The 23,518-nt window shown below is 32.2% G+C and overlaps 3 protein-coding genes across 13 annotated transcripts; 1 reads left to right on the top strand and 2 right to left on the bottom strand.

The window, feature by feature from the left end:
* Positions 1–14,266: 14,266 nt before the first annotated feature.
* Positions 14,267–15,645, bottom strand: LOC110999951 (probable NADH dehydrogenase [ubiquinone] 1 alpha subcomplex subunit 12). Its single transcript, XM_022269246.2, has 4 exons — positions 15,434–15,645; positions 15,220–15,361; positions 14,761–14,817; positions 14,267–14,528 (listed from the first exon to the last, which is right to left on the bottom strand). The coding sequence occupies exons 1-4, from the start codon at positions 15,535–15,537 to the stop codon at positions 14,391–14,393; spliced, it is 441 nt and encodes a 146-aa protein (XP_022124938.1). The 5' UTR covers positions 15,538–15,645; the 3' UTR covers positions 14,267–14,390.
* A 1,930-nt stretch (positions 15,646–17,575) lies between these two features.
* On the top strand, positions 17,576–19,035 carry LOC110999959 (G patch domain-containing protein 4). The gene is made up of 4 exons (XM_022269252.2): positions 17,576–17,801; positions 17,866–18,017; positions 18,086–18,354; positions 18,577–19,035. The coding sequence occupies exons 1-4, from the start codon at positions 17,756–17,758 to the stop codon at positions 19,031–19,033; spliced, it is 924 nt and encodes a 307-aa protein (XP_022124944.2). The 5' UTR covers positions 17,576–17,755; the 3' UTR covers positions 19,034–19,035.
* A 952-nt stretch (positions 19,036–19,987) lies between these two features.
* LOC110999960 (putative gamma-glutamylcyclotransferase CG2811) lies at positions 19,988–21,916 on the bottom strand. Of its 11 annotated transcripts, none has more exons than XM_022269255.2 (5): positions 21,630–21,796; positions 21,249–21,444; positions 20,580–20,685; positions 20,277–20,504; positions 19,988–20,186 (listed from the first exon to the last, which is right to left on the bottom strand). In XM_022269255.2, exons 1-4 carry the CDS (start codon positions 21,693–21,695, stop codon positions 20,315–20,317), a joined length of 558 nt encoding a protein of 185 aa, XP_022124947.1. In that variant the 5' UTR covers positions 21,696–21,796; the 3' UTR covers positions 19,988–20,186; positions 20,277–20,314. The 11 variants fall into 11 exon arrangements, with proteins under 11 accessions (XP_022124947.1, XP_022124946.1, XP_022124957.1 ...); XM_022269254.2 differs by having other exon boundaries at positions 20,288–20,504; positions 21,630–21,795; XM_022269265.2 differs by having other exon boundaries at positions 20,401–20,504; positions 21,630–21,795.
* Between the last annotated feature and the right edge of the window lie 1,602 nt (positions 21,917–23,518).

Below are 23,518 nucleotides of genomic sequence, written 5' to 3'. Positions count from 1 at the left end.
GGGATTGCAGACTTAATTACAACGGGGGTAAAGGGGAGGACAACCCCCGTAGGAAACGTTTATTTTAATTGCTCTATGTCTATGCATACGGGAAAATAATGGAGGGTTCAGGGGATCGTTAAATGAAATGGAAAAGTCCGCACTGAAAAAAAATATGTTTGCAAAATGCATTACAAAAATTTCTGACATTCAGAAACTCATAATTGTTAAGATTATTCTTAATTATAAGCTTTTGTTTCTTTAAAGAGCAGAAGGTTGAATTCATAATACTGCATAGACATATTGCTTCCATGAACGCGAGATTTGCTACTTAAAAGTTTGGTACGCTTATCTTAAAGGACCCTAAATGGAAGGGGTTCGGAAATATCTCGATGGTTAGTTGCTATATACTGTACTTCCTCATTTTAGAATATATTGCATATTAAACTCTGTTTCACACCATCACACACCACAGCCGACTTAGAAATAGGAATTACGTATTTAATATTTTTAGATTTCGTAAATGTTTGAACCTCTATACTCTATACTACTACTATATACTATGTACTCCATATTTGGCTATATGTTTAGAATAATTATTTTTGGTATTTAATTTATGTTAAGTAACTGTAGAATTACGAAACAAATAAAAAAGTGCTAAAACCATATACCTTAGATAGTTATCATATTTATTTTATAGACAAGTAGATGATTAGCCTTCTGTGTCTGACACATGTCGTTTATTGTTGTATGTCTATAATACGTTGGGCTCTTAACTATGTTTACCGCAAGAATTAAATACATATCAACACCAATGTGGGTACGAACGCACGATCTCTGATTTGACAGTCAGTCTCAAACCAATATGCCTACGCTATCTCTTATAAAGCAATTAATAAAATCCCACGGAAACAAAACAAGTTAAATTGTTGACAGACCGCTTCGCGGGGCAATGACCGCGTCATTCAATCATAAACTGCGTGCTTGGATTAAATCATAGGCTTGTTATAAACTTACTGTATTTGCACAGAAATATGAATTACGGGATAAACCACTACTAATATACGAAGATCGCTGACCGCATATGACTTGTGGCTATTATATTAAGACAAAATATCTTACACTTATGCACCTCACCATACTTTTTAATTTCCAAAACAAATGAACAAAATTGATTTGAATGAGATATAATTCTTTCTGCCTAAAATAACCTGTTTTCATTATAAGTTTCGTTGAAGAAGATATTTCTGCTCGTTTGCTTTTGTTTCTTCTTCTTCTTGGAAGTCAAACTAAAATACTGGGCAACATCAAATCAAATCTACAGTATCTTTATCTAAAATGTATGACAGTTAAAAAATATAATTAAAATATATATAATACTACTTAGTTAAAATAGAAATACAAAAAAATACTAGAAATTTTTAAATACAGCATTTATTTTGGAAAATACAGCAAAACAGCGGATTAGCTTAGAGATCGATTCGATTCGGGGCACTTCAGGATTCTTCCTTCAAAACTGATCAGCTCACCGCCGAATATGTATATCCAGCTCCCGGATAAGTAATAGTGAATTTGTTAAAATCGCGAAGAATTCGAAAGACAGTCGCGTTACTACACAAAGGAAAGCTATCGAATTTAATAGTCAGTAAATTATATAGAGGAGCAGTGTTGGCCTACTGGCTTCAGCGTGCGACTCTCATACCTGAGGTCGTAGGTTCGATCCCGGGCTGTGCACCAATGGACTTTCTTTCTATGTCCGCATTTAACATTTGCACGAACGGTGAAGGTAATCATCGTGAGGAAACCGACATGTGTTAGACCCAAAAAGTCGACGACGTCTGTCAGGCGTTGGAGGCTGATCACCTACTTGCCTATTAGATTTAAAAATGATCATGAAACAGATTCAGATATCTGAGGCCAGGACCTAAAGAGGTTGTAGCGCCACTGATTTATTTTTTATTATATAGTAGTATTAACTCCGTTCAGCTGTTTACCACAAAAAATCTATAATTATCCATTAATAATGCAAAAATCGTTTCGTTGACCACCCTTGGAATCTCGTTAAGAATAAAAACTCAATGAACGGACAGCTGTCTCCCATATGGCAGGAAGTGTTCTTAGGTTCTATATATGAGCTAATGTGTTGCTAACGGGAACATATCAATATGTAAATTGAAGCAATAAGTCTGAGTTCGGATGCTAAATAACTTAATCATTGATTAAAGGGAAATTATTTGACAGGTGTGCTTGTGTTAGATTCCATACTTTATCTAAACGTTCAATCATAATTTCAATAAAGCGAATATTTCCTATATTTACTTACTTATAATTTTATACTTATAATTTTAGTATAATTGTTATTAAGTAAGAAATACATCATATACATATTTCCTAAACGAGGCAATGCTGCCAAGATGGTACAACAAAAGGGACCAACGTTATATAATTTGTTATAATTGTCAATTTATACATTATTAAATATGATTACCATGTGTTTGTGTGTTGGAATTAAGTAAAATATTTGATAATATTATATACATTTATAAAATACTATCGACATATTTGTATGTTCGCAGAGTGAATTCACAGTAGCGATATTGTGTAAATTATGTGTCTAATTTTTATGTACATTATTATATTTAATTAAATGTTTCTCCACATTGTCGTATTGGCATAGGCTGTAAAGATAATGTATGTATTTCTGAAATAAATAAAAAAATTACGTTACATGTACAAGTACACGTACATTACGAAACGTATGAAAGAAAAATCAATAAAAATAGATTGAATATATTTAACTAAGTATAATTAATTCGGGTGTATTGTCTGATGGTGTAACCGTGATGATGTGTGGTTGCTCATGATGCAGTTGATTTAACTATGGATATTCTTAATACTCCTTTAACATATTCCGCGATAGCTTAAACAACTAAAGACTTAAATCGGTGTAATACAACAATAAAATAATTCATAAAATGTCTGACCTTCACCTGTTATTGTGAAGCAAAAGTTGCAAAAACGTTATCTATTCATATGGGAATCTTTTGAAATTGTTCATTCTTAACAAAAAATATTTTACCTGAATTAAAATCATTGTGTTGTAGAAAGTTGAGAATGACTATGTTCTATAAACCTTTATGTAAAGTATGTTTATGTAGTCACAATGGGCAAGGGGCAGAGGAATTTTCACAAAATTTTCAAATTCCTGTCTGTGAAATGCGTAGCGAGCACCAACTGTCCAACCAATTTCTACTTTGGGTCTTATTCATAAAAAACCAGCATCGCACTAGCGAGCCCTCTGCCATTGAGAGTGTCCATGGGCGGCGATATCACTAAACATCAGGTGAGCCTCCTGTCCGTTTGCCCACTGTTCTATAAAAAAAAACTCCAATACATTTTATACAAATTTAGCCTGTGTACGAGGTCTCGTTTCTGAGTCTTACCCTAATATATCGGTTCGTTTTTTGAGTAATTATTATTGTTATAATAATAAAAAAATATAATGGCGTGGGCACTTTCCCATGTCTTAGACATGCATTTTCAAAATATCGAATTGCCTGACTGTGTGTTGCGATTAAAAGTAGTGACGGAGAGTTTAATGCCTGTTCTTCTCTTCTATTCTACGACCTTGATTTGATAACTGGACTAAATGTAAATTTAGAAGCATTAAATGTATATTTCAATTTTTTCGCGTTCATAAGTGTACATTATATTACCTACATGAATAAATGATTTTTGATTTGATTTGTCAAAATAATACTGTTGCTACATTTATTTAAAAGTATAGTAATAAACAAAATTTAGGGAAATTTAAAGTTAGTGATACCGGGGATAAGGGAAGTACTTTTTAGGACTGAGATTCAATGCAATAATGATAATCTTGCCCATAGATATGCATATAAACACCTACCGTTTTAATAAATGTTTTTGTAACGTTGCCCATACATTAGAAAGTACTATTGTGTAACAGTTTAGGTATACCTCAGTCACGATTTGACCTAACACTGTACGAAATGGGTTATACAAACCTTTGTCAACGAAATACACTTTTACGCAAAATAAATTTTTTATATATATATGCTGGACATGTTTTATATAAGTTACATTCTAATTATGAATTTTAAAATCAGCCACGAGTACTAATTTTAAGTCGTTTTTTAAGGATTTTTTATTTTAAGTAGTTTTGTCACTACTTGCGCTCATTTTTTTTAGTTAAAATCATCGCTCAATTCGAATTGTACTATTTTATGCACTTATAAACTTAATTTATTATTATAATGTAACCAAAGCTCCCTACAAAATGTCGTTCCAATTTAATCAAAAGTACTGTAAAATTTTGTCAAATAAACCAATATTTAATATTGTGTCAAGAGGCAGAAAATGTACTAGATGTAGCAGATATATAAATAAATACAACAAACAATTAAGTACATAAGTTTACGTAACGCAGACATTTCATTCAGAAATTCAGAAAAAATTATCTCTTGACAATTGACAACAAAATAAGCACAGAACAATAAAACACAATATTGTAAGTGTAAATAATTGTAGCCTTAAAAACTACGTAAATACCAATGTGCACATAAAAAATTAAAATGTCAAAAGCTAGTCCAGAAGCCATATTTTATTTGGTGACAGAATATGCGTGAAACGGAATTTCTTTCATTGCTAACAATCTTAGTTAAATCTACATAGTAATAATAATAATTAATAAATAGATAATTAAAATATTGGTCGCTGTGGTGTACCTTTAACGCTGGCAGCATTTCCTCGCTGTATTGCGATACTTATTCGTTCAGCGAGGAAAGAAGCTCTGGGGTCACCGATATTATCTACCAGGCGCCAACTTAAATCTTTAATTAGTGGTTGTGCACTTGAATCCCGCGGCCCAAGGGTCTCTGCTCCAAAGGGAACAGAATCGAATCTATTCTCAAAGGACAGTATTAACAAAAACATATCAAGACGCTTAAACAAGAAGAATATTTAAGAATAAAATTCGCAACTTTCTCTGACCTCCGACATGGGAACTAAAACTATTATGATTCCAACTACCAATTATACGTTTTATGAGAACTTTCGAGATTCACGACTCTCTTCCAAGAGCGAATTACGCCCAATGTGAAAAATAAATTAAATTTTTAGGATGTATGTATGTTTGAGCAACTAAACATGTAGTTGTTTTGGGAATTTGTAGATACTCTTTTGTTTTACAAATTTTCATAGAGTGGTTTTACCTAGTTAGAGTTTTTTTTTAACAGGGGGCAAACGGGCAGGAGGCTCACCTGATGTTAAGCGATACCGCCGCCCATGGACACTCTCAATGCCAGAGGGCGTTGCCGGCCTTTTAAGAATTGTTACGGAGTTAAATATTATCGGTTAATCAGCAACAAAATTTGTTTAGTAGACCCAGATTGCCGTAAATAGAAACCCTTCACCACGGTTTTTTCTTGGTGCCGCGGAAGGGTATGCATAACGCATTATTTCCCCTGGAAAAAAAATGAACTCTTGGTAACAAGTCCTTCTTGGCATCTTACCGGGATCAGTTCCCAAGACAATGAAATTATTGTGTGTAATATTTCTCAAGTTTTAATCGTAGAACAATGGCTATTAGCATCACAAATTGATTTAGTTTTATGTAAACAATGATTGCATTTGATTGGGAAACGCATCATAAATTATAATAGGTAATCAACTTTTATATTTGGCTGATGCGTTTTAACGCGTGAAGCAATGAATGTTTCTATGTGAAGTAAAAGCCCTATTCGATGTAATGAGCCTTTTTTTACGTCAGAAAATGTTTATACGGATATCACTGCGGCACTTTGTTTAAGCATGGATTAGGTGGGACTCATACTTAATTTACAACCCTACCCACTAAAACCTGAGGGATGCCTTCAGTTCGCCAATTAGTGTAGGCAGGTAACCTGTGAGCCTGCCTCATGACTAGCGCCAGTCTTATGAGTAGGCTTTAAAAAAGCAAAAAAATGTTGAAACGCATTGGATCGCTTAAGGTACACATACAATAGATCACAACTGCTTAAAAAAATAAATATATATACATATAATAATATATGGCAATGGCCATTGTCTATGCCAGAGCATTGGTTGCATACATAGACAAAAATAGTATTTAGTATTTACAATTCATTGGACATAAGTATTTTAAAATTTTATTTTTTATTAATTCATAATTAGACTATATGTATATACACAGTCTAATTATTAGAAATAGATTATAATATATAATAAATAGAATAAAACAATTAAACTTTAAGAACTTTTAAAAACAGCGAATTTTTTACTTGAACTTGTAGCTCAAAAATAATAACATGTAATATAAAAGATGTCAGAAGACACTCCCACGCAAGCGACGGGTCAATTTACCAATTCAGCAAATCAGGCCTTTTCAAAAGGGGGCCATATGGCGAAAGTGTTGATATGGTTTTTAAATTTACATTTTCCGGTTACCGTGGTTAAGGATGACCTGACTCGGCCCGCAGTTGGATGGGTCTACATAATATCAAGCATGCAAGTAACCTTTTGAATAATAGAATAATGAAGGCCTAGTGGCTTTAGCGTGCGAGTCTCATCCCTGAAGTCGTTGGTACGATCCCCAGCTGTGCACCTTTCTTCTTCTCTTCTTTTCGACTTTCTTCTTTATGTGCGCTTTTAACATTTGCTTGAATGTTGAAGGAAAACATCATGTGAAAACCGGCTTGCCGTAGACGCAAAAGGCTGATCATCTAATTAAGTTAGATCTATATATCTATTAATATAACTGCCTAATTAACGTCATGCACCTTACAATTACGCCAGCTACCCCAGTTCACATGGAAAGGCCATCGTACAATTACTTTTTGTTTTGTCACAATTCCTACCCAAAACTATAATTTAAATCAATTTTAAGTTTATTGTGAGGAAACTGGAAATATATTTCGAACGTAAATAGAACTAAAACTTAAGTTGTTCGGATTAATACCTGCAGCCAGAGACTGATCGAGACTTCTGACCGCACTAGGCTAATTTTCGTTTTAAGTTACTTAAATCAATAAATGACTTTGAATTGAATTGAATAGAATATAGTATAGGAACTCTATGTGGTCTAGTCTAGATAAATATTCTTTCGGATCAGCCTGAACATAACAGATACTATATATTGTTTTATTATCCTATAGGTAGGTACTATTACTATGAACTTAGTACGTCTTTTTCTGAACTTTAGAAGTTGACATATACACGAAGTTGTATTATTATTCAAAAAATGACTTATATAAAGATCATTCTATTGTATGGTTCAAGACTTTAAGGCAACTAATATAGGCATTTCATGTGTTAGATAAGTGTATATAATATTTAATCTGTCCTATTTGATAGAATCCAAATACTACTACTTATTTACTTATTTATATCTCATAGTACACCGAATCATATATACATTTTCTACAGTACCTACACGTTACAACCTATCTATTCCTATACATGATAATCACATTTTTTAGTTTTACTTTATTACCTATTTAAACATAGGTACTCATTTGCCTAACACTTATTCACTCAACAATTTCAATCAAGAATTACCCGAAAGGCGCTTAACAGGCGTTTTTTAGGCGTTTTTTTTTTTAAATTGCCCACCAACGAATATATCAAGCTCTGGATAAGTAGCGTTCATTACCAGAAGCTGGTGTTATAACGTTAATAATCGTTTGCATGTTTAAGTTCTGGAAGAAGCTACAGTTCCGGGGGCAAAAGAGGGACACAGAATAAAAAAATAGTTTTTATTAGTTTTTACCAGTAAAAACTATTAAAACCTTTTCTTTTCATATTATATTTTGATAAGTTTCTGTATAAATACTAAAAAAATCTAGTTGATTTGGCAGTAAATTATTGATTGAAGAATTCAACTGAAAAAATGTTCTTTTTTTTTATAGAACAGGGGGCAAACGGGCAGGAGGCTCACCTGATGTTAAGAGATACCGCCGCCCATGGACACTTTATTTGGAACCAGGGGCCGAGGCTAGACTCTAAATCCGGCCCTTAGTTCACCGTCAGCAATTAAACTGATAATAAGAGACTCAGCTAGGAAAATGTTAAAAAGCCACCTGGTGTATAAAAATTTAAAATAATATCGTGCATATAAAAAACTATTAAACATCTGTAATAGCTTCAAAGACTAAAAACTTTCCTAAGCCTAGTTAAAAATAGCATCATAAAGGCGATATTTCTTTATTTACATACGATAACTGTGGGAGAAATTCTTGTTAAATCGACCAGCTTTTTATCAATCATTTCGCTTGACACCACCGACATGTGGTCATTGTGCTCGAATTACGAGCCCGTTCATTTCATATTTTTATTAAATTACCCTCAACACCATTCAAGAATTTTCTTTATTTTAATAAAAAACTACAATTTATAGAATACTTAATAATAATATTTATAATACTTTTTCTATTTATCCTGTTCAGTTTGGTTTTTTTTCTCCTTATTTTATATGTAATATGTATTTTTGCACGTCTTGCCTACTTATACATTAATTACACAAATAATACATTATTTTTTTTTCCTTGACTCACAGTGGTTGCCTGGAAGCAATCGCTTGAAAGCGATAAGGCTGCCAGTTGCCCACGTTTTCATTTAATTACGTTATTTTTTTTTATATTGTAATGCAACGAAGTGTTAATCAATAAATAAATAATAAAACAGGATTAATTGTCTTTTATAGGTATTTAGTAGGTTGTGTGGATAAAGCCATGTGTGTGTTGTTTCCTTTCTATACGATGTATCATTTAACTAACTCATGAAAAAACATCAGTGGCGCTACAAACTTAGGTCTGGGCCTCAGATTTCTGTATCTGTTTCGTGATCATTTGTCAATCAAATAGGCAAGTAGGTGATCAGCCGCCTGTGCCTGGCACACGCCGTCGGCTTTTCGAGATTAAGGCGAGCCGGTTTCCTCTTCACCGTTCGAGCGAATGTTAAACGTAGTAGGAGTATCATTTAATTAATTTTATAATAATTCTATTCATTTAATCAATCACTCTCAGTTCAATTGTTTATTCCTGTTAGTCAGTTGTAGTGTGTCAGTTATGCCTGTTCTCAAAATAGTCCTCAGCAATATTATATAACTTAAAACGAATTTATACGAGCAATAACAAAAAAGGATTAATTATAATATTAGATTTAAAGCTGAATAATAAAATATAATATAAATAATTTCTCTATCTTGGTCATAATCTTTAACCGAAAAAGTAAAGTTCTTTTCATGTACTCGCGTTAGCGCGCTTTCGCCTTTTTGCATAGGATTGTAGAAAAAACGACACGAATAATAGAAAAATGGTAGTTAAATAAAGTTTATTTAAATATCACTACAATCTAAAATGTTGACTATAACTTACTTCAGGTTGTCGGTTTTGTGGGACTGTGTTGCTATAATTTACTCTCATCATTTTTCTCTAACGCGCCAAAAGTATAACTTCAAAAAGTAATCGGATGACGTGTGTCTGTGATGTTCTGTGAGATATTTAGGTTAAAACTATATGTGCTAAATGTCTTATATCTTAAAAATCCTAATTTACTTTTATTTTACAGTTCGGAACTTCATCAATATCCGTTAAGAATTGGATAATTTAAATAGATATTTTTATAATGTTGTCTTTGATAATCAATGAGGTAGCGAATATGTATGAATATAGTAAATACAACAAAGATCAATCTAGTTTTCATAAGAAACGTAAATGCAACCACAGTTACGCAAGCGACAAATCTGTGTGTGTCTAATCAATCCACCACTCACGATTTAAAAGGAATTTCCAGTAAGGAGGAATCACGCGCAAGACATGATCTTAATCGAGGGCCAAGGCATTGTCCCGGCACGCACGGCGCTCGTTGAGAGCGTTTAGTTTTTCTAAATGTCGACTACTTTATATTATAAGTAGTCGACAGTCGAAGTAAATAATGCGAACAGTTTCTGATTATTCTTTTTCCTCTGTGGTCTATGGAAATGTCAAGCAATTTTAAATGAATTTTCGAACAAAGTTTTTAGTGCAATTTTGTGTCGGCTAAAATTATTTTAAGGATATTTATTCAGTACTGTCTAGTGTGTATTGAAGTTTCGCTAAATTTGTGGAATTACGGCTCCACCTTAAAACAGCTCCAAATTGTTTACTTTATTTTTTTACGATTAGGATGTAGTATCCCGAGTAATACTAAGGAAAAGGTATGGCTTTGGACGCCTTAAAAAAATGATACTATTACGTGCATCATGTAAATGATTTTCTCTCAGTTCCCATTGCATCCCAGAAAATTACATTTGTTTAGTTTTTTTTTTATTTTAATATTCCAAGTGGCGTTTGTTAAGGTTAAAGGTTAATGCTAAAAAAGTACTCTCTTTCATTAATTTCACAAATGTTTCAATTAATTTAAATGGGGTTAGGGAGGGAGGCCCCACATTGTGGCACGAGATAGAAAAAAAAATTGAGGCTGTTTTATGGTGAAGCCGTGATTTGAGTAATTAACCAAAATTTATCATAATTTTACTTTTTTATTTATTTATTTAATAATAAGTAATCAACAGCTACTTAACACATATTATTATACAAAACACAAATACAATACACAAAGCCAAAACAGATTACACAGATTAAATAAAAAACAGAAAACAAGCATTAAAAGACAAAGTGTCATTTATAAGAAAAACAAAAGAATAAAATAAAAAACTGCAAAATTAAAAAAAAGCAACAAATAATACTAAGAATTTATGAATATCTACTACTTAAAAAAAATTACTACTTTAAAAAGTCGTAGTCTTCCCGCTTCTCCAGGCACTTCTTCGCATCTCTCTTCTTGTGGTAGAAAATATCAATGTCTTGAAAATGGTTGTCATAGTTCGACAAAACCGTAAACATTGGAGAATTACGCAGGTAATTCGACTTCGTACGAGGCACACTGAACAATTTTGAGTATCTTGTCGCATACGCAGGAGGAATTTTAAATGTTATTAATGATAGCAAGTAGGGGCTGTCTATCCACCCATTAAGAACAGCATGTAAAAAGAACAAGTCTTGCTGACTCCGTCGATATTCTAGTGAGTCTAAATTAAAATATGAGCAAGAATCAGTATAACCATCGAAACCCCTATACCCCTTGTAACAAAGAAATTTGACAAACTTTTTTTGCACACCTTCCACAGCTTTTTTGTATTTTACATAAAATGGAGACCAAATAATACTTGCGTACTCCAGCACGCTTCTGACATATGCAAAATAAAGGGTTTTTATGCAATTTATATTTTGAAATGTCTTGCATGACCGCTTGACAAACCCTAACTGCTTATACGCTTTGCCTGTTATGTTATCGATATGTTCTGTTTACAATATTGGATCATTATTAAAATGCAAACATTGTCTCGAAATGTCACATTGTTATATTAAATTCAATGTAAGCGTGTAAATGTTATTTAAATGAACGTGTGTGAAGTGTTTTTGTTTTAAATTATACTTGTGTAACTATAAAAATAAATAAATACTTAAATGAAATCTCAAAAACAGTAACATTATGAGTAGTACTGGTTACATACACATGTATATGAAATATATTAAATAGAAATATGCTTACTGTAAAGATTTCCTTCTTCTTCACTTCTTTTACGTTTTCACCCGTAAGTTATATACCTTATCCTAATAATAAAATGTTCCTAATCCTAAATACGTAACAGAGTTAAAAGCAACTTTTTAAATGTCTCAGAACTATTTTTAGCCAACTTCAGAACCCAGATTTTTTGTGTCAGTGAGTGAATATTCTCGATCTTAGATATGTGTTTAGATTATATGACTAACAAAGATAGCATAAGTACCGTTGATTGTTACAATTTAGAGCAGTCATCATTGTTATAATTGAAACTAAGATGACAAAGAGGCATTCACAGTTCGCACATAGAATCTCTTCCACAATACTAAGAAGCTTTAGCGGTATCATTCACAGTATAAAATAATCTACTGTGCCTTCATGGTATATTTTAATTTAGGAACCTTGAACGGTTGATATTTCGAGTGACGGCTGGTTATCGACGGCACATAAGTGATATCTATCTGTTAATTTAGGTAGGTATAGTCAAAAAATATCATTAAAATAGCCTTTGAAGCAAAAAGCGTCGGACTTCTCCATTCAAGGGAAATAATGAATTTTCATTTAAAATTGTAAATGAGGTCTTGTTATCAGTAGTTTATTTGTATAATTATAAATTTAGGTAAGAAACGTGTAATTAGCGAAATAAATAAATAATCATAACAATAGGTCGATGCTGTTTTTGGCTGACTTTTACAAAAAGAATGGGAAGGCGAGAGGTCAAACCGTGACGAGATATAGGCCGACACCCAACGCTAAGCGGAATGTTAATGGATTGAAACAAATGAACGCTTTTGTTCGATCATCTACCGACGTGATTGTGGATCTTAATAGCTCAATCCCTTAAAAGGTTTAATTTTCATCACGCTAACAAGTCCACCATTTTATAATCCCAAACAAAATCACCTAATGTTAGATAAGGGATGTTCCTATTATTACTTGATTAAATTTTACTCTGGGAACCAAGGAGGGCCATAAATTTATTTTTTGCCTTAAGCGTGTCACGTTGTGTACACGCTGATTATGCCTTGGCTACAAGTAATTTTTTTTCCAAAAGTCAGAACCAAAAGTTACCAAAGAATACGTTTATAAAGAAATTTAAGGTACAATAATTATTATGTTTATCGATAACAATAACACATCCCTATAACCACTTACCCAACACCCACGCGAACTTACGACACAAAAAAGTTGTAAGTTGAAAGCTTCACATATCAAAATATAACGTTTACCAATAAATTACTTAAGAAGTTTTATATTTAGTTTGTTACAACTTATCAGCTTGTTATAAGATATATAAACATTTACCGTAAAACAAGATGAAATACTGGTCACTATAACATTTTGCACACACTCTAAATTCGAAAAGCTGAAAGTTATTACTTTAACCACAGCATAACTACATAGCCATTAGCCACCTTTTTGTTTAAACTTTTGCTAAACTAACACAAGTTACTAATGTTTTTAAATCTTTAAATCAAGTAAGCGGTAACTCTGCAGCGCGTCGCATTTTAACTGAATAAGGAGTCAAGATATTTTTACCTGCCAGTAAAAAAAATGTGCACGAAGTCGGTTCATAATTTCACTGTCAATTTTGAATCATATTACCGTATAATAAAGTATATTTTCGTATTCATCTTGTAATTGCATTAGTGTTGTCAAAGCTCATAAGCCCACAGCGGATATTAAAACTTATTAAAATGGAATAAGGTTTTAACTTATAAAATACGTTACTTTTCGTCAATATGCGTTTGCATGTAGTAGTGGGCAGTTGTTTAAAATCAAAGTTTTCCAAACTTTTATGTAGTTTTAAACATCTTTGTGAGATATTTTTATTAATATATTAAGCTTTATTATTTGGAAATACCTGTAGTAGAATAATCCTTAATAATATTGTAGTTACGAAGAATGACATTATGAAAACACAAAATAAACTTAGAATGCTACTTTATTCCAACAAAGCTTGTAGTTCTACAAATTACAATAGAATTTTTTTACAATTTCGTTCAAAAATAAAATATCTTTATTGGCACCAGTACTACGTAAAATAAGTAGGTAGAAACCTATTTTCTCAATTTAAAATAATTTATCTAGATTATAATTTTAGGCTAATTCAAATCTTTCTTGAACAAACAATAACTCCGGGGTCTTATGAATACAACTTTTTCCATAATCAAGAAAAAAGTTAAACGACACAAACTTTGAGAGCCACTTGCCAGGACCCGTAGACCCAAACTGGTTTTCTCAGTGAAATAATAAAATAACAGGCCTCAATATGAATTAAATCATTTCGGCTTATTATCTAGGCGTTTGCCGAAATCTCCGTGACTTGTTACCAAGTGATAGTATTCAACTTGCCAATCGGTCATGTTGGAGATCGTAGGTTCGATCAACAGCATGACAAAATACCCAGATTTAAACATCTATCAGAAATATGAAAAAAAACTTCAGTCTTGTAATCTCCTCTTTAAGGATTTTGTCACAATAAAACTTTAAAATTTGGCACCTTTCCTTCAACAAAAGCGGCTCTACAACCCCTAGTTTTGGATTTCTGTTTCTGTAACCTATGCCTTGCTATATATTCCTTATTTTAGACTTCATATACTTTTACTGCACTTTGATATATGTAGTCTACAGTTGGCAATAAATAACTAAAACAAGGTTGTAATTTTCCATATGCATCTTTATTTCATTTACTACTTAAACTGAGGTTTTCAGATTGCTAAACAAAAATATTAAATTGAATGTTGCAGAAAAACTAGAAGTTGTTGGTTTCATGAAGTATCAAATTAGACAGTTGATTTAGGCTTTGGTTCCCACGCTTCAACTTTTGGTCTAGTTGTGCTGTAGGGTGTGTATTGCCCAGTGGTACCAGATATATTCTCATTCCAATCATTCATCCATTTGTATTGGGGTCTGTTTGGGTCCTGCAAATATACCAAAAAAATTTAAGTCTAGGCAGACACCTGCTAGACATAAGACTTAACAATAATTTATTAAAAATTTGTGCTTTATTCATAATTTAAAATTGTTTTTAATTTAAATATTGGTATGACACATTGAATTATAACACTTCTATAAGAATATATTATGCAATAACCCATAGAACTACAAATCTTAATCTGGTCTTTAAAGTTAGGTAGTTCAGTAGGGACTTACCAAATGTGGTGGCAGATCCGTCTTGTAATGTAGCCAACCATACCACTCGGCAGGAACCTGAAACAGATTGTGAAACTACTAACCACTTGCCACTTTTTAATCTATTTTCAGGTCTTAATAGCAAATATAAAGTAACATATTAGGGCAGGTGCATTAATTTATCTTAATCTTCTTGAATGAATTGCAATAAAGTTAGTGCATATTCACTTTTAAGAGTCTTTTATAAAGACCAACAAAACATTATAAATATGTAAAATAGCTATTTTAGCCTAGAAATTAATTTAAAACATTGAATGTTGATATAAATATGTTTTATATTTTAATTACAAATGTCTTATTTTAGTTGACCATGAAGATTAATCGAAAATAAAAACATCTGGATTCTTAAATAATATTAATAATGGCGAGTTGGTTTGATTGAAAGTCAAATTATAATATTAATTTAATTTCTATACATACCTGACTTCCATCATAATTCATGTGAAATTTGTCTGAGTACTCTACCCAGCGATTTCTTCCGTAAAAATACCGAGGATTTTCAAAGTATTTATTACCAAATTTATCTTTACCTACAAGTGTACCATCTTTAAGTTCATCTTGCCTGCAAAATACATTTAATAATAAAACTACTGGAATTTCAGGTAACCTGAAAATTACATAATAACAACTTCACCTATACAGCTTATACAGGGATCCACGTATTCCCCCATTTTGTTTAATAATGTTAAAAAAGGTAGCAACTTTATCAAGCGCCAAGAATTTTGCGATGTTAGACATTTTTCTACTCTTGTTTATTTTTACTAAGGTAAGAAAATCATCATTTAGTGCTCCGTGCGTAGTTGGTAGTTGATGGTTCTATTTGTATTTTTGCTACTTGCCATTTGTCACACAGACAGATTACCAGTTGTCACTAGCGGCACTACCGACTAGCTGACAGCTGATTATTGCAGTTTGTAGGTAGGCTCTCTCTCTCACTATACTCACTAGATAATATAAGTCGGACTCTGATGTGACCACAGATTCACGCTCGACGGTAACAATAGTCAATACCCTATATATAATGTGCTTTGTAGTGTGGCCAACTTGAGGGTTACCCCCCATTTGGGGTCATAATTTGGGGACATGGGGGGGGGATTTTTAGGGAGTACATTTATTTAGGGGGTACTTTATTCAAGATTTTTTTTCTCTGCAAACACTAGATTCTTTAAAATGTATATGAATCTTCGAGCGCAATCAACAAACAGTTTTTTATTAAAAATATAATAATAATATATTTATTTTATTTCTCACAAAAACATATACAATAATTGTCATTCTTCTTTGGAGTAATTGTTATTGTTTATGTGAGACTGATACCTGTTAAAGGTTGTGCACCTGTGTTACAGGTCATCAGGCCTCCACCACTTCGGATCGACAAAATGATTATAAGTAAAGAATAGACAATTATGGTTACAGTATGTATGTTAACAAAATAAGAAATATATACGTTTTTTCTACAATAGTATAAACATAAGGAATATATATATTATAAGGAAACCACATGGTATATGTGTATGTGTGTGTTCTGAATAATTGACGTAATAATATTGCACAAGTATACTCTAAATAATTATTAACTAAAATTTACATAAAATTAGTGTCAAACTTTATGCTCAACTATTTAGTTATGATAAGCATTTTCTCGGTAACCTCATAGTTTAAGTCCAATAGCCACAGTGTAACCGTCTTCTTGCACTCATTTTTTGTTAGGGGATATATGGAGAGAGAACTGTTGACCTTGTTATATAAGTAATCACCCAAAAAACAGAAGAATTTTTGAGCAAGCTTGTGCGAATGGCATGTATGGCACAGTGCATTTTTTCTACGTTTATTATCATTGAGGTGTGGGTCATATTTGAGAAGTGAGTGTTTGCGTAGTATTGTGGCAAGAATGAAGATTTGACGAACAGTGAGAACCTTCCAATGTTTGTAAGTCTCTGCCGTGGGATACATGAACGGAAGGAAAGCGCTTACCTTGAGAATAGCTCTTTGAGCTCTTTCTACCTTCAGAAGTTGTGTTTTTGCGGAGCCACATCATGAAGATATACAATAGCCCAGAATGGATTGACATAGTGATAGTAGGTTTTTATTAATGTGTGATTAGCAATGTGCCTCAAAATTTTGAATATATCCAATTATTCGAGATTCCTCGTTCTAAGACCAACTATTTACGAAACTCGGTTATGTATCGCATACCTACAGATTACAACATAAATTACCAGCAAATCGATATATTTAATGCGACTAAAAAATTCTTAAAAAAATATTTTAAAAAATTCAGGTAACTTTTACCAATAATGGCTTTGTTTGTTGTTTCATGTTGAATATATGTTTTGATTTACCGATCTCGATTCTGTGCTTTGTAAAACTGTTATGTTATGTTTCTGTTTATATGTGTATTCCGTTTTGGCTTTTGTGTGTAATGTAATTGTTTGGTTATTGTTTAATGTATTAGCTGTAGGAATACTTAAATAAATAAAATAAATAAATAAATCAATTTTCTAATTGATTTTGACAAAATTTTGTAATAACTATTTGTGACTATTATATTTGGTCGGATTCGTGCTAAAAACAAGCACAATTTTAATTTACCAGAAAGTAATAATGAAAAAAAAAACACTCGTTTTATTCAGTTTTACCTACCCTACCCTCTTCATTTCACTCATTTAAAAAAGTACGTAGATCTACGAACGTTTCTTAAAACATTTTTACTATATGTTCTTTTACTATAGGCCCATTTCTAATTTTCATAATCCGAGTTTGCAACACTGCCTGTAAGTTTGTAGTTTGTGGCTTGCTTGTGCATGTCTTCCAGATTCTACATTTAGGTTATATCTCAGACTCTGATACCTAAGTAATTAAGTATTAGGTACATAATACTAACTTATATTAGCTTATTTTTTTATAACTAATAAACATATTATTACGGAATCTGAGAGAGTTATGATTGAAAAACATGGATTTCGCACGTAAACAGCTTGAAAAGTATGGATGGACTGACGGTAGGGACAGCTCACAAAGTTTATAAAATAGTCGATCAACATTTTAATTTTTAATCGTTTTCAGGCAAAGGACTTGGGAAATACGAAAATGGCATATCTCAGGCGTTGAAACCGAAGTTAAAGCGAAGTGTTACAGGTATAGGACATGATGCTGCAGCAGAATTTACAGAACATTGGTGGACGAAACTGTACAACACAGCAGCCAGTAATGTTGAAGTAGGTTTGATGTTTCATATAATAAAAATATTGTATAAATATTTTGCTTGACTTTGTAAAATGTTCAGGTCACAGAAAAAAACGGAAAAACAAAGAAAATTAAAAGCAAAGATGATGATTTTGAAATAACCAATTCAACTTGGACATATAAAAAGAAAAATAAAACAAAATCAAAGGAAGAATACACTAACTTCTTTGTAAAAACATCCATTCTCACTAATGGAGGAGTAAAAACTGAAGATTTAGAACCAGATAATGTAGAGGTCAAATATGGGGATGTTATAAAATTGACTGATGAAGAGTTATTTGCAGCTTGTGAAGGAAGGACAGCACATAAGTATGTATTAAGTAATTGTGTTCTGCTGAAAAGGCCATCCTGATCATTTTTCATAATTATTTAATAAGCAAAAACCTTACCTATGGTCTTGAGTGTTGCATCAATACACCGGATCTGTTCTGTGTGACAGGTTCTGCAGAAAAGATTTTTAGGTTTCTTTAAATAGGCCTATATTTTTGAAAGTGACAGAATGCCTTTTACCTTTTTACTTGTTTTTCACAGGGGAGCCCGTCATGGAGTAAAAGCTTTGGGAAAATTAGCAAGAATTGAGATGCAAGAACAAATGTTGCTGCAACAAACAAAATACAATGGATATTCTAAGACAAAGAAACATAAAACAAATAAGACAGATGAAGATAAAATGATATTAAATAATAGTGAAGACCACAAGAAAAAAAATAAAAAGAAAACAAAGGTACACTGTTCAAGTGATACAGAATTACCAAATGTACAATGTACCCCATTATACGAAAAGAAAAAGAAAATAAAAAAGGCCAAGCTAAAAACAGATAAACCGGATGATAATGATACAATAAATGTACAAGAAACATTTATTAGAAATAATGATGGTAATAATTTCATAACAGTAGAGAAGCGGAAAAAAAGGGATGTTAATGAAATGGATTATCTAAATGTTGATGTAAATCCCAAGAAAAGTAAAAAGAAAAAGTCTAAATAACATTCCTTACATTTTATTTAACAATCCTTACTCCTTAATAAGTGTGTAGCAGTGGCGAAGGGTGAAATTTTGGCAAAGGGAAGCCGGTCCAAAAAAATGTTGAACAGCACTCTATATGAATTAAAGCCATAATAACAAACAAAATCCACAGTATTTAACCAAATCTGCGATTAAATTACCTTACAGAATCAGTCACAGTTTAAATAACACAAATATTAAAATATAACAAACGAAATTATCACGCACCAGTGGTATAGGAACACATGTCACATACTAAAAATAATCTATTTTCAACCAAACGAAATGGAACGCGAAAATATGCCAAAATAAAAAGAATATGACTTGCGAAGGATTTCATTATAACGCTAACTCTTTTTAATTTTGTCGTGTTTTCTTTCTCCCGTGCCGTGGTTCAATAACAATAATTTCTTTGTCTCTTTCTAATAGAGGAGAGGAGAGAACTGCAAGCCGGTCGCGATCAGCCTTATCTTTCTTTAAATTTTACGTACAGTTAGCGAGCATTAGAAAGAGATGGTTTGACACGCTCTGTCTCTTTTCGCCTCATAGTAAAACGTTGGCCGAGATAAGCTGTAATTCGTCGAGTTACCTTTAATGTAATTTAGGTACGAAAAATTGACGCGCTGTTTAATTTACGACTATAAAATGAAATGTGATACTTAGGGTATTGCTAAGAATTACTATTGCTATTGTAAATCGCGCAGGCATTTAATTAATAATACTTTGTTAATGAAATAGAATGTAAATACTTTTGTATGAATATGGAACTGATTTTTGAAAGGTAACCCGGTGGGAATCGGCTTGTATGGACTCTTCGCCACTGGTGTGTAGTATTTTTACTGCATAATGTGAAACTTAAATGTAAAATTTGCTTCTATCATATATATCAGGTAGGTATATATGTATATGATAGAAGTAGAAAAGAAAGGTCTTGAGAACAGTTTTAAAATTTATTAATATTACTCATAGAATTGCAATGGAATTGGTACAATGATTAAAACTATAATTTTATATAAAAAAAGACAAATATCAACCATAAATTGCACATTATGCCCTTTAGTTATTTGTATCTATCTGTCGAGATGACTATTTCTTTAACAATTCATCCAAATCCTCTAATGTGGCCTCATTATCACTGTAAAAAATAAAAAAAAATGAATTTATTGTGCCAATGCTTTCCATTTTGGAAATAGAAGAGAGTAATCTTAAAACAATAGCCACAAACATTCATCATACATCAGACTGATGCCTAAATTTTCATGTCTATGAAGGCTTATGTTTAATTTCAGAATAGTAATCGTAATTTGGATCACGCTTCGACCTTTCCAAATATTTTAATCCATGCGCACCACTAGAGGAATAGTTGTCATAAAGCTGTTTTCTTAAAAGATCTGATCTGAAGTTTTTCAAGAAATATACCCAACACTTCATTATTTCTTCTTTGTTTGTCCCTCTGAAATGAATATGTAACTTATAAAACTCTGAGGCCTATATCAAACACTTTGAATGACTGGACAACCATACATACTCGGCCTTGACAATAATGTCATCAATTTCTCTAATATACCACTTTGGGTGATCCTCTAGTATATCAAGTTTACTGAGCATCATATCATCAATTGCAAAAATTTCACCTGTTACAAGTACAAATAATTAACATCTTACAAAACTATATTCATCCCATAAAAGGTTTCTCTAGGCTATGTTTTTGATAGTCACTTTCACACTTTGGTATCTGTCTCAGCAATGAAATATCACTATGCTTACCATGTGAGAGGACTAACCATTCATTATTTACAACCCACAAGGGGTAGAGAGATAAAATTAGAGACCAATAATGTGTGGTACTTGCAACAATTGTACCCATTTTGCCAGTTGAACTGGCATTGAGGCCCATTCAGTAATGTAACTTGAAAATATAATTTGTCATTTATAGGTTGAAGTGAGGTAGGTGTGATTTATAACATTGAAAGTTAAGTAACTTTTCATAAATGTGACAATGAAATTTGTGATATATTAATAAAACTACACTGCATCAAAGCTGAGTCTAATGCACTCTATAAAGCTTTAAAGTCAGTTGAATAAAAATATTAAGAAATAAGTGTGAAATTGATGATTGTATGCCAAAAGAATATTCATAAAAATTATAATTTTTTAGAAGTGATTTTTTTTTAGAATGCTTTAATATAAAAAATACCTTTGACATGATGTCCATCGCCAGGGCTGTACAGTAAAAAGGGGATGTTATACTTTGTTGCAATAATCAGAGGGTATTTATTCTTTGTATAGCCTTCACATACAAATTTTCCACATCCATGGTCTGGATTTGTTAGCCAATGGTAATTTGGTTCATTGCGTTTGAGAGTTCCATAAACAAAAACCTGGTGTAACATCTGAAATTATGTTACTCCTATTGGAATTTGTTATATTATCTAAAAAAATATATTTACTCTAGTTACTTTGAACTACTTTATCATACATATAAATTACTACTATAACTTTGAAATTACCAGGACTTGTGAATGATTAGTATATTGACACTACTGAGAAATTATAAAATCAAATCATAACTTTCTACCTTTCTTAATAAGTCCTGTTTAACTAAAAGGTGTCTAAACAATAGTAAATTGAAGAAAATAGTCATGTAATTAAAAAATCTAATAATATTTTCCTAACAAAATAAAATAAACAATTCAGGGGAAAATAGTAGGTTTGTTTTTAATTCTATCATAACATTCTATCAGACGTTTTAACATATAAGTACATACTTTAAATGACAAGTTCCACAAACCTCAAAGACAGACTACAGAGTACGAACTACGAGTACATTATAGGACGCCTGAAAGTTATCAATATTAATTACCGTCTACGACCAACCAAAAAGTATAATATTATAATCACTTCGTTTTTAGTGATAAAAAATAGAATAGAAAAAGGATGGATAAAAATAGAAAATGCCTTGATTTGGATTTTTATATATTGCTTGGAGCAGTAAAAAATAGTTATGAATGACGACTGCTAGTAAATAAAATAAATTAAAAAAATCAATTGGGAAGTTCGAAGTTTAACATTAATAATGAGGTAAACTGGGAACTATCTTTAGATGAGATTTCCAATTTTTGACATATGAAACCACCGATCACGCGGGAAGATCTATTCATGACTTTGCTTTAGCTTACGACTTGATGCAAATGGTCCCTACGATTACGCGAATACCAGATGGGGATGGTCATAAACCCTCTTTGTTGAACCTTCTGCTGACTACACATCCGGGGAACTACCAAGTCACTGTTGACCCGCTATTGAGTTCATCGGATCATTTTGTGGTATATATAATACTCCGGGTATTGTGCCGTTCACGAGGCTCATGAAGGAAAACAGTTAGCTATTAAGTGTGAGTATTTAAGCGAAAAACCTTTATATTATTATTATTTAAATGTTTGTTGCATCACGAAACAGTCGTGAAAATCCTTACAGTTTTTGTTGTACACTCAGTTTGAGAGGTAATTTCAAATATGACCTATATTAATGACCTACCATTTCTTGTAAAGGAGCTTCACAAGATAGTACTGTTTGCTGATGACACTTTGCTTTTATTTAAAGTGAAACGACGAAATCCATCACGTATGAATGTAAACACTGCCATCTTCAGTGTGGTTCACTGGCTTAGTACAAAATATAATCTTAGTTAAAGGAAAAGAAGACAGAATGTCAATGTGAATCTGAAAGTAAAAATGTAAAAAGTCAAATAAAAATTAAAGACGAGGAAATAGACTTTGTTGATAATGCAGTGTTCTTCGGAATTACTTTAGCTATTAAACTCCAGTGGGGCCGACACATAGAAGGTCTTTTGAATAGGCTAAGTTCTGCTTCGTTCGTTTTGACTTTGGCAAGTTATCAATACATTTTTGAGAATATGTACGGAAAAATATAGAACCACAAATATTTGTTGTATCCCTAGTGAGATACAAATATTGTCAATAAATAAATTTAAATCGTAAATTAAGTAAAACTGCTTGCTAAGGCTTATAATAATTAGTGTTGCCCAAAATCGGTCTTGGTCTTGCAGTCTTGGTCTTGTTTTTGCATTTTTGCAAGACCAATACCAATACCAAGACCGCCTTATCGTAGCAAGACCAATACCAAGACTGAAGCCTGCAAGACTTGAGCAAGACAATACTTAAGCCTGCAATACTCTTGCGTCTTGCAGTTAGGACAAACTGAGATTTGGACGTTATTAAGTAGGTATTTGGTTTCAATCCCGATTTTGAGAGACGTTCCCCAGTATCAAAACCATAGGTATTGTCATAACACTAAACTAAGGGCTGCAGTTGTATTTTCAAGGTTGATTGGGAAAATGTGACGTTCTGCGAATAAACTGTTGGTCGGTCGGTGTATTAAATTGCATAGATTGTCTTTATTCTACAACTTTTCCATCCCATTCCATTAAACAAATTAATTATTATT

Source organism: Pieris rapae, chromosome 15 (genome assembly GCF_905147795.1).
Source record: "Pieris rapae chromosome 15, ilPieRapa1.1, whole genome shotgun sequence".
NCBI classification, from domain to species: Eukaryota; Metazoa; Arthropoda; class Insecta; order Lepidoptera; family Pieridae; genus Pieris; species Pieris rapae.
This window is presented reverse-complemented; position numbering and strand designations above follow the sequence as displayed.